The sequence below is a fragment of the Solea senegalensis genome, linkage group LG13 (assembly GCF_019176455.1).
Source record: "Solea senegalensis isolate Sse05_10M linkage group LG13, IFAPA_SoseM_1, whole genome shotgun sequence".
Lineage (NCBI taxonomy): Eukaryota > Metazoa > Chordata > Actinopteri > Pleuronectiformes > Soleidae > Solea > Solea senegalensis.
The window spans coordinates 15,080,809-15,094,884 of record NC_058033.1 but is presented as its reverse complement, the minus strand read 5'-3'; the positions used below and the strand labels follow the sequence as shown (position 1 = coordinate 15,094,884).

The 14,076-nt window shown below is 40.2% G+C and overlaps 1 protein-coding gene across 1 annotated transcript in view; it reads left to right on the top strand.

The window, feature by feature from the left end:
- The window catches only part of kdm6bb (lysine (K)-specific demethylase 6B, b), a 28,062-nt gene extending 15,277 nt beyond the window's left edge, over positions 1 to 12,785 (top strand). Inside the window, exons 11-22 of the mRNA XM_044042303.1 lie at positions 74 to 200; positions 1,103 to 1,208; positions 1,679 to 1,884; positions 3,235 to 3,392; positions 3,485 to 3,553; positions 3,656 to 3,804; positions 4,238 to 4,352; positions 4,973 to 5,160; positions 5,277 to 5,418; positions 5,813 to 5,939; positions 6,033 to 6,203; positions 10,042 to 12,785. Of these exons, the coding sequence (XP_043898238.1) occupies positions 74 to 200; positions 1,103 to 1,208; positions 1,679 to 1,884; positions 3,235 to 3,392; positions 3,485 to 3,553; positions 3,656 to 3,804; positions 4,238 to 4,352; positions 4,973 to 5,160; positions 5,277 to 5,418; positions 5,813 to 5,939; positions 6,033 to 6,203; positions 10,042 to 10,065 (1,582 nt within the window). The 3' untranslated portion in view covers positions 10,066 to 12,785. The remainder of the gene's footprint in view (positions 1 to 73; positions 201 to 1,102; positions 1,209 to 1,678; positions 1,885 to 3,234; positions 3,393 to 3,484; positions 3,554 to 3,655; positions 3,805 to 4,237; positions 4,353 to 4,972; positions 5,161 to 5,276; positions 5,419 to 5,812; positions 5,940 to 6,032; positions 6,204 to 10,041) is intronic.
- The last annotated feature ends 1,291 nt before the right edge of the window (positions 12,786 to 14,076 follow it).

Here is a 14,076-nt window from a genome sequence, read left to right as displayed (position 1 = left end):
GGAATGAATGAATTGATATTAATATCAAGCTATTCTTCTAGATGTTTATGGCTATGTTGTCTTTTTTTTCCAGGTGGACAAGGGTGAAAGGGAAATTCAAGGAGTCGCACCTGCTCCCCACTCTCTCAGTCAAACCTAACATTGACATCAAGATACCCATTCCTCGTGACAAACTCAACCCGCCTACACCGAGTATCTATGTGAGGTCACACACACATTGGCAGAGTGAACGTAAAGCTTGTCTTTAGCCATGATAGCATTGGCCCACTTGTTATTTATGGTTGAAATTTGGAACAGACGTTCATGGCCACCTCTGGATGACTCGTTTCAACTTTGGTGATACCTTAAAGCTGCTATCAGTTAGGTATGGCGCCATATCACTTTTTACTATACCGATATCACAACCTCAATTATCTACTGATATCAATATCAGTCCAATCCAGTAATGTTTACACCTTTTGAACGGCAAAGCTGTTTACACATTCAGTGCTGATGTGTTTACCACCTACAGTAACACAATAAACAGCCGATTTTTCTTTACATTTTTACAGTCTGTATTATCGGACTGATTACTATCTCTAGTGTCAGTGGTGTTTTCTTTTGGCCAACTTCCTTTCCATTAATGTTAGCAATTCCCTCACTCCTTCCTTCATCCTGTCATGAATGCATTTAATGACGGGGTGGGGCATTTGTTGACTGACAAACAGCCAAACCTCGAGTGCAGTTGCTCGTTCTGGCTCCTGCTTGGATGAAGTGTAAAAACTCTCCGTGATTTACTGAGACTTTTTTTTTTATCTACCACCAACGTTCAATCAGTTTCATGCTTTGGTGACGGACTACGAGTTTTTTTTTTGATCGCACTCAAGCAAACCCGTTGAAATAACCAATAGTGTTTGATTTATTGAAGTACTTCATGAATCATAATGTTCAAAGCAGCAGAGAGCGCACCCTGGTATCCGCTTTTTATTAGTTTCAAGGACAAGTCTGTTCTCAGTCATCCAGGTCATAGTCATCTTCTGTAGTTCTGTAGACGAATACATTATTTTCTATTGCTGTTTGCCAGATGTTTGTATTTATATTCTCCACGATCTTATTTTCGTAGTTGGAGAGCAAGAGAGATGCCTTCTCCCCAGTTCTGCTTCAGTTCTGCTGTGATCCGAAAAATGCTGTCACTGTCATCAGAGGCCTTGCTGGCTCCCTCCGCCTTAGTAAGTTTATCCATCGCCCTCATCACAGATAATTCATTCCTCTCAATTAAACTGTGTAGCCCATCAGAATTCTATTAATTCTGATCTTTAAAGCTTCAGTGCATGATTAAAAAAAAAACGAATCACATTCACGTCACATTTAGATCATTGTTCCCAATCCCAATTAGGCCTCTCAGCTCCACGTAACTCTCTTGGTTTCTTGGAATAGCTGAAAAACCTTTTTTTTTCTTTGTAAACCTTTTCCATCTGCTGTAATTCTCTTTAATTCATTCCATTCTTCTCATTTGTGTTTGCTCAGTTTAAAAAAGAATGTATTATGTTACCAGTTTTCTCATGGAGAAAACACATCAAACATAGAAGTTGACTCGCATCTTCATCATCCACAGTTTAGTGCAGAACATGCATCATGAATGTTTTGCTCTTGAGTTTCTTGATCATCTCATCTCTGTTTTCCGCTGATCTTGTTGCAGACCTTGGCCTGTTCTCCACCAAATCCCTGGTGGAGGCCAATGCGGACCACGCGGTGGAAGTGAGGACTCAGGTTCAGCAGCCCGCCGATGAGAACTGGGACCACAGTGGTTCGGCGCAGACATGGCCCTGTGAAAGCAGTCGCTCCCACACTACTGTTGCCAAATACGCCCAGTACCAGGCCTCCAGCTTCCAGGAGAGCTTGGAGGTAAACATTTTCCCACACGGCACAAGCAGAGTTAAGATGACAAGAGCAGACTGTTGGCTGTTCCACTACACCTACACTGCATATAGGTCCCTTCCAGAGCTAGATGCACCGACAGACAGGTGAGCAGTCCTGCCGTGAAAGACAGGCTGCAGTGATCAGCTGTTCCCGTATCAAGAGAGAGAAATATTTCATGACATTCATGTCCATTTCTTGATCTGGGAAATGAACAAAGTTTCATGTCATCTGTAGATCTAGAGACAGGGTAAAGGACAGGTAGAAGTTAAAGAAGCTGGTATGCCACATGACAGATGCCTACTGCTGTAAAACACAACATGGATGAGAAGGAGAAGCGACTATGATTTAGGTGTTTGAATGTATCCGTTCATTCAGACTACCTCTGACTCCACTCCAAGGCTGATGTTCACAACTCCTACCCTCAGTGAATTCTGGCTGATCGCATACACGAGCATCCCTTTCTCATCACCACATCTCAAAGTAGGGATCTAAGCTGCTTTAAAACAACAACCACAACAAGTCTAATCTCAAAACCAAGCCAGACATCATTGAGAGTGACAGTTTCAAGCCTCTTTTGTTTGTATTTCCCATATTTACACACAATCACAATTAGCCTCAAAATACTCTGTAGTGCTCTGCTTAGGACAGCAACATGTAATAGATTATTAGTACATTATTAGTAATTAGTACTGATTCATTATCTTACTACTCTGATAATCAATTACTGTTTTTTTTTTGTTTTTTTTATCAAATGATCTCTCTGAATTTTCAGCTCCTTAAATGTGAATATTTTCTGATGTCTTTGCTTCGTATGAAAAATAAATCATTAAAACTGATTCATTTTGGTTAGGGAAACAGCCATCAACATTGTCCAACATTTTATGGACCAAATAACTAACAGATTAATAGAGAGAATAATCGTCACATTAATCGATTATGAAAATACTCGCTAGTTGCACCTGTTCCTCTGTTGTTGCTGCTGATAATGATCATTCAAGAGGTTCTCACAAAGGGAGACTGGCTTCCGCAGGGTGCTTCCAAAGCAATTTAGAGGATACTTGAGGATAAGGATTTCTCTCATTAGTAATTATATTGTTTCGTAACAAGGGATTCACACTGGCCTTGTGTGTTATCTGTTTTAGAGATAGAGTCGATTTTTGGTGAGTTTTTCATAGCTGGAGAATACGTAAAGCTGATATTAAGTCCACAGAACACATGTGGGCAGTAAAGTATGATTGAATTCAAAGTCCAGGATCTCAGGGGAAAAGATTATGTGTTTGTGTGATGTGTTGTCTTGGTCAACCTGTCAGCTAAGCTCATGCAGATGTGTTCTAGGAGGAGAAGGAGAGTGAGAATGAGGAAGACGGAGAGCAAACCAAGACCTCAGACCCATCAGCCACCTCCAAAGCTGTTCTGTGGTTAGCCAACACTAAAGGCAGTTCTTCTCCCATACACAGTAAAGCCCACTCTCTTCAGTCCGGCAGCACACCCAGGTTAGCACGCAAGCTTGATCCATTTGCATTGAATTCATTTCGTCTTAATGCATGAACTCAATACTCAAATCAGAAGTTGTTCCTTCCCCTAGCTCAGACCAGAAAATGGTTGGAAAGATCATTAAATTTGGGACCAATATCGATCTCTCAGACCCAAAGAGGTGAGATTATGTCATTTAGAATCCTACTATCTGCCCACTTGAACTAAGCGCCCCAAGGGTGCTTTGCTGTTTCACATTTCACACTCATGATTTCTTTATAAGGTGGAAACCCCAGCTACAGGAGCTGCTCAAACTGCCATCGTTCATGCGAGTGGAATCAAGCAACAACATGCTCAGCCATGTCGGCCACACTATCCTGGGCATGAACACTGTCCAGCTCTACATGAAGGTGCCAGGCAGCCGCACCCCAGGTCAGTGTGTGTCTCTCGTCATGACTGGGCATCAACAATCCCATGACCGTTTGTTTTAAAGGGACAGTTAAGGAAGAGTGGTTGTACGATAAATGAGGAACTGACACATAGCAGGTGCTGACATCAGAATTTGTTGTTCCACTGCTGCCTCCCATGTCTTGGCAAGCTAAAAATGCAGTTTTTCTCTGTGGATCTGAGTGAGCAGCTTACAAATGTCAGTTTCTATCTGGAAAAGGCTGTCTGCAGGAAAATATTGTATTAGGTGAGCCTTCTTCCTAAGTGCCTACTACCTGTTTTTCTTCTGTGCCATGTTCTCATTGTGAGGGAACCTCCATGTCTTGTGGGGTGCACACCGTAAAGTCAGTGCCTTAAAACAACAGAACTATCACTTAACTTAAGTGTTATAATTCACAGACTTTGCACTTGTCCTCAGGTCACCAAGAGAACAACAATTTCTGCTCCGTCAACGTCAACATCGGACCCGGTGACTGCGAGTGGTTTGCTGTCCACGAGCACTACTGGGACGAAATCAACAAATTCTGTGAGCGGTGAGTGAAGAGGCAGCTTGTTTAGATTGTTTATTGTGTGGGTGAAGTCCGGTTTTGGTGGGTGGACAAAACATTGGTTTTCAAACGTACTTTTTATAGGTAATATTGAACTCGTACAAGCGTCCAATCCATCATCATTATTAAAGGATCACTGCACCCCCTGTACTGTCAGTAGACACTGATTGCTTGAGCCGGCAGCCACAGACTGGGTCAATCTGCCAGTGTAGGAAAAATAAAACCATAGAAACCATTTTCTTACATGGGAGTAATAAAAAATACATGAATTCTATATTTTGTGTATTTTACAGTTATTATTCATATAGTTAGTGTTTGTTTAGACGTTTGATCCAAGTTCCAACTTACAGCCAGTCCTGTGAATTCACCAGTGTTAATAAAATGACACGAGTTTAGTTTAGCTGTCTCTCTCTTTCTCTGTTGGTTTGTTCTCCACTTATCTGTATGGTTTGTTATCTGTTAGGTTAGGGTTAGATGTATCAAGTGACAACCTTGGTTTTGCTGTGGGGGCTGATGGACGTACTGTATAGCTCAGTAAATTATCATAGCAGAATTATTTGGGGCTGGAAATCATTGACTGTATCTGGCAACACTGTTTCCCTCAGGCATAAAGTAGACTACCTCACAGGGTCCTGGTGGCCAGTCCTGGAAGACCTCTACAGCTCCAACATCCCCGTGTACCGCTTTATCCAGAGGCCGGGTGACCTGGTGTGGATCAACGCAGGCACCGTGCACTGGGTCCAGGCAGTGGGCTGGTGCAACAACATCGCTTGGAATGTGGGACCGCTCAACGGTAAGTCAGAGCAAGAACCCGGAGAAAATCCGCTCGAAAGTGAATAGTTTGAGAGGATGAAGTCATTTGTTGCTCTTTCTCTCTAAATATGCTGCCTGTGTGCTCTGCTCCTCCAGCGTACCAGTATCAACTCGCGTTGGAGCGCTTCGAGTGGAACGAGGTGAAGAAGGTGAAGTCGATTGTTCCCATGATCCATGTTTCCTGGAACGTTGCTCGCACCATCAAGATCATGGATCTGGATACGTTCAAGATGATCAAGTACGATGTCTGGTTGTGCATATCTGTGCTGTTTTTTTATAACGTGGCTATGTTCACTTTACCAGCCTGAGGTGCTAATAGCTGATTTTTTTTCAGTGTCGTGTGGACACAGAAATACAATAGTCAATTCCGATTTTCAAGTCATATTAGTTTTCACTTCAGTATGTGGTTTTGGATCAGATGTGCATCCAATATGTGGCTGGTACTGTTGCGTCTGAACTAGGACTTTTCTGCATGGTTTACATATCATATCACATGTGTGCAATTTGATAGGTAAGTCACAAAGGCAAGAGACGTGTACATGTCATGTGAACCTTAAAACCTGATCTGTAATTAGTCAGATTTAAATTGAATGTGAAAAATTCTGTTTCCTTTCCGTTCCATCTGCTTCCAGACACTGCCTGATGCAGTCCATCAAGCACATCCAGATTCTGAGAGACCAGCTGGTAGCTGCAGGGAAGAAGATCAGCTACCAGGGCCGTGTGAAAGATGAGCCAGCCTACTACTGTAATGAGTGTGACGTGAGTCAATCTTCCCGTCGCCAGCCTTTCTCCTCCGCCCGTACATACCGCTGTCCATATTTGTAACGACCGACACAACTGCGTCCGTTACAGGTGGAGGTGTTTGACCTGCTGTTTGTGACCAGTGAGAACAGCAGTAAGAAGACGTACGTGGTGCACTGTGAGGACTGTGCCCGAGCCAAGAGTCACTCTCTGGCTGGAGTAGTGGTGCTGGAACAGTATCGGATGGAGGAGCTGATGAGAACCTACGACAGCTTCACTCTGGTCAGTCTCACTTTCTTATTTCTTATATCACACACAATCACAGGAAGGCCAAACTTTCTCACATGTAGCATGTCGCATGTTATTCAATACAAAAAAAATGCATTGTCAACCAATCAGATCAGATATGAACGTCATTTATATATGAAATGAATGAAAAGTGTAAAACATGTTCATTTCTGATCAGAGTGACAGCCGACTTGACGAATTGAGCAATTGAGGATTAACACATCCTGTTGAACCGCAAAGAATAAATTGCCACTGTAACTTATGCGGCATTGCTTTCGTGCAACCAAACAGACTTATGGTCAAATTCAGACAGGATAATAAGTGACATAGCTCGGCTTAATCCCATACCCAAGTTGTGTGCAACATGATGTAAGATTTCTAATAAACTCTAATAAGCTGCTCCATTCAAAAACGGATGGACACGTCTCTCCGCATGAATGTGCTGAACCGAATAAGTAACTGAAACGATTCATTCATCCGACAATTCAGCTAAGCTGTGTTGCAACTCGAGTGAGACAGCAGCCAGCAGGCGGTGCGAAAGTGACTGTTCCCTGCAAATCAGTGAGTCACTCAGTGATGGAATCCCCGCGTGTCCCCTGAGCTACAGCCAATGTATTCAGGTGTCGGCGCAAGATGTTTACACTTACGAAGTGAGAACATAAATGCACACAGTCTAGTTGTATTCGGTATTTCTGACATTTATTTCATTTATGTGTTCTGCCCGTGTTAATTTAACATCAAAAAGAACTCCTAGGAATTTAAAGACATTCATTCCAATGTCAGTTCATGCAAATCTCTTTTGCTTGTGAAAACCATTGTGTGAATCCAATCCCAATCCTTACTTGAATATTTCTCCATGAAGTCCTTTATAAAGTTAAATATCCTCCCATTTATACCCATCATCTTTAATTTTATCAAGACTCCCTCCTTCCACATCATGTCATATGCTTTCTCTATAGCACTAGTTGATTCTTATTGTTCTGTGCCTTTCTGATATCATCTCTGATCCAGAGTTCCTCTTCCTTTTCGAAAGCCGCTTTGATGAAATGTTTATAGGCTTCTCTTTTCCACAAAATAGGTCAACCTTCCATTTATCATGCTCTCTATAGTTTTACAAATATTTGATGTAAGAGCTGATTGGTCTGCAATTGGATGGCTTGGATGGGTCATTTCCTGGTTCCTTTATAGGAATAATTACCATCTCCTTCCAAGCTTTTTGGCAGCCTTCCTTCCTTCCTTCCTTCCTTCCTCCCATACTTGATGGTAAAGAACCAAACGTTTCTTTCATGCCCCACTGCCCAGATGTCTTAACATTATATATCATGATCTAGTCCTTCCCTGGTGCTGCATTTTTTGTTTTACAAATAGCTTCTCCTTCTTCCTTCCTCAGTCAGTTTCCCTGACCCATGTGTCTTGACATATACTTTAATCACAATTTCTGACTTATCCTTGTCTGTATGTGCCACTGTCCTTTACCCTTCTACTTGTAATACTGGATACTCCCACTCCTTTCTATCTTGCCAACTTACACTCTAAATCTATCATCAAATCTATTCTCCTTACTCCAGTTTATGCCCTCTTGCACACAATTAGATTATTATAATTATGTGTCCTTTTAAAAGTCTAAATGCTCTATTTCTGTCTTTTATTGCTGTGCTACATTCCTCCGTCCACCGAGGAACCCGCTCTCCTCACCATCTTTCCTTTACTTTTGGGGATAGCGCTAATGCGGCCTCAAGAATTGCTGCACAGATCTCCCCAATATTCTTGTGAATACCCTGGTTTGTCATCAATATATGTTACTTTTCTACTTTTCATAGTTGATTGCTTTCTGTAACGTGTTCCTATCTGCTTTTCAAAAACATCCATCACCCCCTTCCTTGACCTGACATCCTGTCCACCTCTGTATGGTAGTAATAATTGGGTAATGGTCACTCCCAATGCGTAATATTTCCCATATCTCCCAGTGACATTTTCTAGCCAAAGAATTAGACACTAGTGTTAGATCTAATATAGACTCCCACCCTGTATTTACATGTACCCTGGTGCCCCGACCATCATTCAAACATACTAATCCTTTCTCCTCTAAGAGGGCCTCAATACTTCACCATTGACGTCTATGTGTCACCCACCACCATTACCTTCTTCCCTGACCTGGCGTATAGTAATGGACCCCTGTACTATATTGCTATGTCTTCAATGAAATGCTTAAATTCCTACCCCATGTTGCTAGTAGTGGGTAGGAATCTTTCCTGACTAGATCTTGTCTGTCCCTAACTTCTTCCCAATCATTTAATCTCCAAATGGTGCACAGCTGTACTATTAATTACTCCCGCCATGAAGGTTACCAGTGTCTTCCTGTCAACGATTACATTTCCCTTTGGCATCTCACAGACTCCTCCATTTGGACCCCATTTATGTGCCCTCTGATCAACCCCAGCGTTACTCATTACCTCGCCTTTAAACTCAATCATTACTGTTCCACTATCTGTCCTGGTCCCTTCAACACTTGACTTCATCCTTTGGGCATTCTAGATGATTCCCCCTTTTAAGTTATTTTTTTTTTAGTTCTTGTTCTTCCATGCCTATGTTTAGTGGAACAGCGGAAATTACACCTCTCCAGCTCTTTGGTCTATCTATTCCTCCCCACTCGGCTTGTGCTGACCACTTTAAGCCCACTGATTTCCTTACATTTGAGAGCTTTATTTGCCAACTCTTTGCCAAGAGTTATTATTTGCCAACTCGCAAAATCAAACCTTTCTAAACCCCAACCTGATCACCAAACCTGACAACACGTTTAATATGTTTCCTGTTGACCACCTGAACCCTCTGAGCTGCTTCTTACCTTTATTTTTCCTCCTCCTTCCTTTATTACTGCCCAATCAATATTCATCATCATCCGAGGCTGTCACTCTATTTTGTCTATCTTCTTCCAAAACACACTTGTGTTTAGCGAGCATCCACCAATCCATCACCCCGCATTTCCTTATAAACTAACTGAAATGATATCTTTCTTCCCTAGTGGCATCTCTTTTAAAAGCAAGAAACATTCGCTTTGAATGTTATGCTTCTTGTTGTCCAACTCCTTATTTGGCAGCAGAAGGAAAATCTTTGTAGTAATGTAACAGGATGTTAGTAATAATGACATAAACGCCATCTCAAACCGTCTCAACTGTCTCAACAGTCTCTGCGCACAGCTGCATTCTCAGGGAAATGAAATCTATGCAAAACACTTCATTTAGTATTACCTGCTGGTTTAGGGTTTTAGGTAAATGTAAGGTAAAGGCAGATTTGAAATCTATAAGACATGGATGCCGACTCAAGGACACAACCACTCAATAAAAGGTGCAACTGATAAGTCCATGGCTGCTTAATTTTATACAGTCACTTAATCTCACCATTAGACAACCTTGTACCAGAGGAAAGTGACATTTTTTAAATTGCCAACTCTCTTACACCAAAGTCCATAGAGGAAACCAGTGATTTTACATCATGGCACACTGTTTTGTTAAATCTGTGATTCTAATCTTTCATTTGGATTTAACGAAGGGGCATAAACGTCGCCAAACGAGTATCTGTACTGTATCCCTGCAAGTTAAAACACAAATCATTATGGACTTCCACATGGGAGTTTGCAAACTGAAGTTTCTAGTTAGAAAAGGCTGTTTAGCGGTGAGATATATTGGCAGACATTTCCTTAAGGTATCGTAGACGTATAATAACGTGGATATTTTTTTTTAAATAGATTGTCTTTTTATTGATACATCCTTTGTTTAAGTTAATGTAATCACACATGGTCAACTTAATAGTTCCCCCTTTTCTTCCACTCCAGGCTCCGTCACCCGTTTCAAAGTGAGGACTCCTCTGTGGTTTCTTTCAGCCATAACCAAAACTCTAATGGCAGCACAACTGTTGTCTCTTTAAGGCAATCTATTCCTGCGAACACTTTCTGAATCAGCCAACCATGTTTACTCAGTATTGTTTACATCACACAATAAGGTATGGATACTCAGCCAATCCAACTATAGCTCACTGTCTTCCCCATACCAGCTGCTGATTGGACGTGTGTTTAGAAATAGAATGACTAGACTGGTACTTCTCATGAAAAGCATTTCAGATGTGTACAAAACACACACAGACACACACACACACACACACACATATATAATGTGAGCACTGCTAACACTGAAAATCAGGTTATATATATTTATCGGACACTGCTGTGATTCAAAAGCGTCAAGTAGCCAGTTCTGTGTATTCATTCAGGTACTTTTATGCAAAATCGGTAGAACTTTTTTACACCAATCTAGTTATTCTATATGTCCATGAATTTGCTGTGATTCTATTGAACCAGCAGGGGAATTTCTTCACAGGAGAAGTAGCTGATTGTCACATTTGGCATTGTATTAATTCCTGTTTTTGTTTTTTTATTATTCAGGTGAAACTCTTGACATGTGTAACTCCTGTCTGTAAACTCTTTGAGGTGCTATTCCAGTTTTTATTTATTCTTCTTATTAGATACTTTAAAAAAAAAAAAAAATGTTTTACCAGCCTAGAAGTACACCATATTGGCCTTGTGAACTGTATTCAGAAGAGAGGTAATTAGAGGATTAAACACAGACAAAAAAAGGTGTTATTTAAGTATTCAAAAACAAAAACTAATCAAAAACTTTTTTCCAGTTTCTCTAAAATACGGGTTTACTAGAGGACTAATATGATTTCATTCTTAGTTGGGAATTTATTATCCGTTTTTCACAGGTCCCGCTGAATAGTCGTTGTTGTTGTTACTATGATACACTCAGAAAGCAGACTTAGTGTTGTTTTTTTATTGTTGAAATAGGAAAACAATGTGTTTTTATACCTCGATTGTTTCAATGTTCTCGTTTCCAGACGGCAGAGAAAATAAATAATTGTAAATTGTGAATGAATTTATGGAACGCGTGGTGTGCATAGATGGATAGATAGGGTTCGTAGGGGGAGGTTATTCATTGTGTTTCAAAAATCCTGCTGTGAGGCTTAGCTCCATACACTGCCAGTGGGTTTAATATGATCTATCAAATTGTTTTATTGTCTTTTTTTATTATTAGAATTTTACACAGTCAGTCAAAATGAAAGCTTTTAATTTAGTCCAGATGTTGGCTAATGCATTATAGCATGAGTTGAATTGGTGGATTTACAAACCTTGCATTTTCGTTACACTGCTCTAAAGACTACAAAAATATCAGTTCTTTTTATATAAATACATTTCTGAAGATTTATGACCAGCATTCTTACAAACAAAGCTGGAAAACCACTGCCCCCTGGTGGAAAAACAACATAAATGTAAATGTGACACTGATTCCAAATGACCACTGACATTGTTTGACTTTTTTTACGATTTACCGACCAGAAATAATCTCATATCAGCTGAGCTTTTGGTCCAGGGGCTATATGTGTGAAATGTATTATAATAAGTCATAAAAATGACATGATGGTAGGTTATCAGAGATGAAGGAAACACGATAAATTGAAATATTGCTTCTTGTTTCCGTGGTTTGCAAACATAAATTGGGATTTTAAACACATTCAACCCTCTATTTTTTAGCATTTCAGTCGGTGTTCCTCGATGAAGCCATTCAAATGAATGGGAAATGTAAGATCTCACCCGTCGCTGATCCGTGCACACCGTTTCATGTACATATTGTATCTGTTTTCATGTTCACCTAGAAGATTCTTTTCTGAGTCAAAAAAAAAAATCGAATTTGTAAATGGTCAAATTTGTCCACCTCAGTTGTTTTTTGTTTTTTTTGTTGTTGCTGTATTATAACTCACCAGTCAATGAGAAATATTCCGTTTCACTATGGGAATGAACGTCTTCCCACTTTTATACCTCTTTATTTGTCGTATGGTTTCTGACACAGAAAATCTGACACAGAAAATTGTAAATTGTGACATTATTTATACTGTACATTGTTGTTTTCTTATATATTTATTGCATTTCAATAGGTACTTTGCTTGAGATGGGGCAACAAGGTATTTTAAAAAAAGTGTGGTGTGGTCATGATGTGTGGATGGGGGAAGTGCAATCAAGGGGGCGGTTTGATTATCATGGTGCTTGACCCCTCCTTGCCTCAGTGCCCCCTCACTAAACAGCATATAATGATGTAGAAACATAAGTAACTGATTCAGCTCAAGCCAACCAGATGGTGCTTAGAACCATTTCCGCAGTTTACTTGTAACCGAAATGGAATGATGTCTTTGTACTGTATCAAACAGATGAATAAAAAGAACCTGTTTTTTTGTTTTTTACTTTATTTCCATTGTATGAAATCCATAACCTGGTGGAGCATTAGTGGTTTTATGTAGTTGTAATTTTGCAGAGACTTTTAGGGATGTGACTATTTTCGGCGTCGGGTGGGATTTGGGTTTGTTGTGTCTTGTCCTCTGTTATTATTTGAAGGATGTAATAATGCTCTTTTTTTCCCCTCTTGTTTTGATTTATGCTGCACTTATTGTTTCACATAGAAGAAAAACCTGAGCCAGACCTGTCTTAAATTGTATTGTTGTTCAAGAAAATAAAAATGTTTTGATAAATTATTCAGGGATGAGGGTTTGCCTGTGATTTTGTCCTGTAGGTGTCCTGTCGATGTATTATACTAGGGCTGGCGAACTGTCCAGGGTGTACCCCGCCTATCGCCTATGTCAGTTCACATTAGTACAGTTTCTGACAAAATACTATACAAGGACATATTTTGGGACATTTTTGACAGTATATAGTTGGACAGTTTTTGAAGACATACTATACTAGACTAGTATTATCCATCGACACAAACTGTTCAAATGTAAACCATCAAAAGTGTCCTAGTAATACTATCCTAGTAAAACTAGGACACAACAAGGAAAAATATCAATTATTGTCACAACATTTATTGTTGATAATTTTAAGATAAACAGCTAAAACGGGATCATTTGGGGAGCTTTTATGAGATGAGGGGGGAAAGCACGTCCAGCAGGTAGCAGCATTTCCTACAGGTGGTGGGGTTTTTTTATTCTGTGTTTGGGCAAAAATGTTTTTAAATAACAATTTTAGCTGCCATTTTTCTTTTGTTTGTCCAGCGAGGACATTGATTAATTGCAGGTGGAGCTGCTCCTGCACAAACACACACTGCTTTAAAAGTCTTTATGTAGTTTCCGTGACTTGGTACATTCCACTCCTCCCCTCTGTGTGGATCTATTTGGAATGTTCCACTTCCTTTGTCGGAGGCGGAGCTTCTTCTGCGCAGAGACAGCGAGAGGACGAGGAGCAGCGGGAACAAACATGTGGACAAACATGGTAACTGCTGATTAAAATGATCCACACATTTCTTAGATTCTCTGTTGACGCTCTGTTCACATCCGACCACAGGTGTTCAGGTTACACCTGCGAATGCTAACGTGACGTCACAAACACACGTGTGTTGTCAATGTGACAGTATGTCGTCAAAACTGTCCAAATATGAACTTTCCTTGTGTAGTATGTCCTCAGAAACGTTTAAATATAAATTGTCCACATATGTCAAAGAATGTCCTCAACACAAACTGTCAATAGACCATTAAAACTGTTCAGAATGAGTATCTAGTCCGGCCAGTAGCAGGTTAGCTGCTGCTAATGTGACGTCACTGCTCCGCAGTAAACACACGTACATGTTTTCAAAAAAGTGACTTAGTGTCAGATATGTCATTATGTAGTATGACGTCATACTGTCAACAACTGTCCAAAATGTCCTCGTATAATATGCAGAGGTGGGTAGAGAAGCCAAAAAAAATTACTCAAGTAAAAGTACTGTTACTGTAAGATAAGTAGACGTAAAAATAAAATAAAAATACTCTAAGAGTAAAAAAGTGAGAA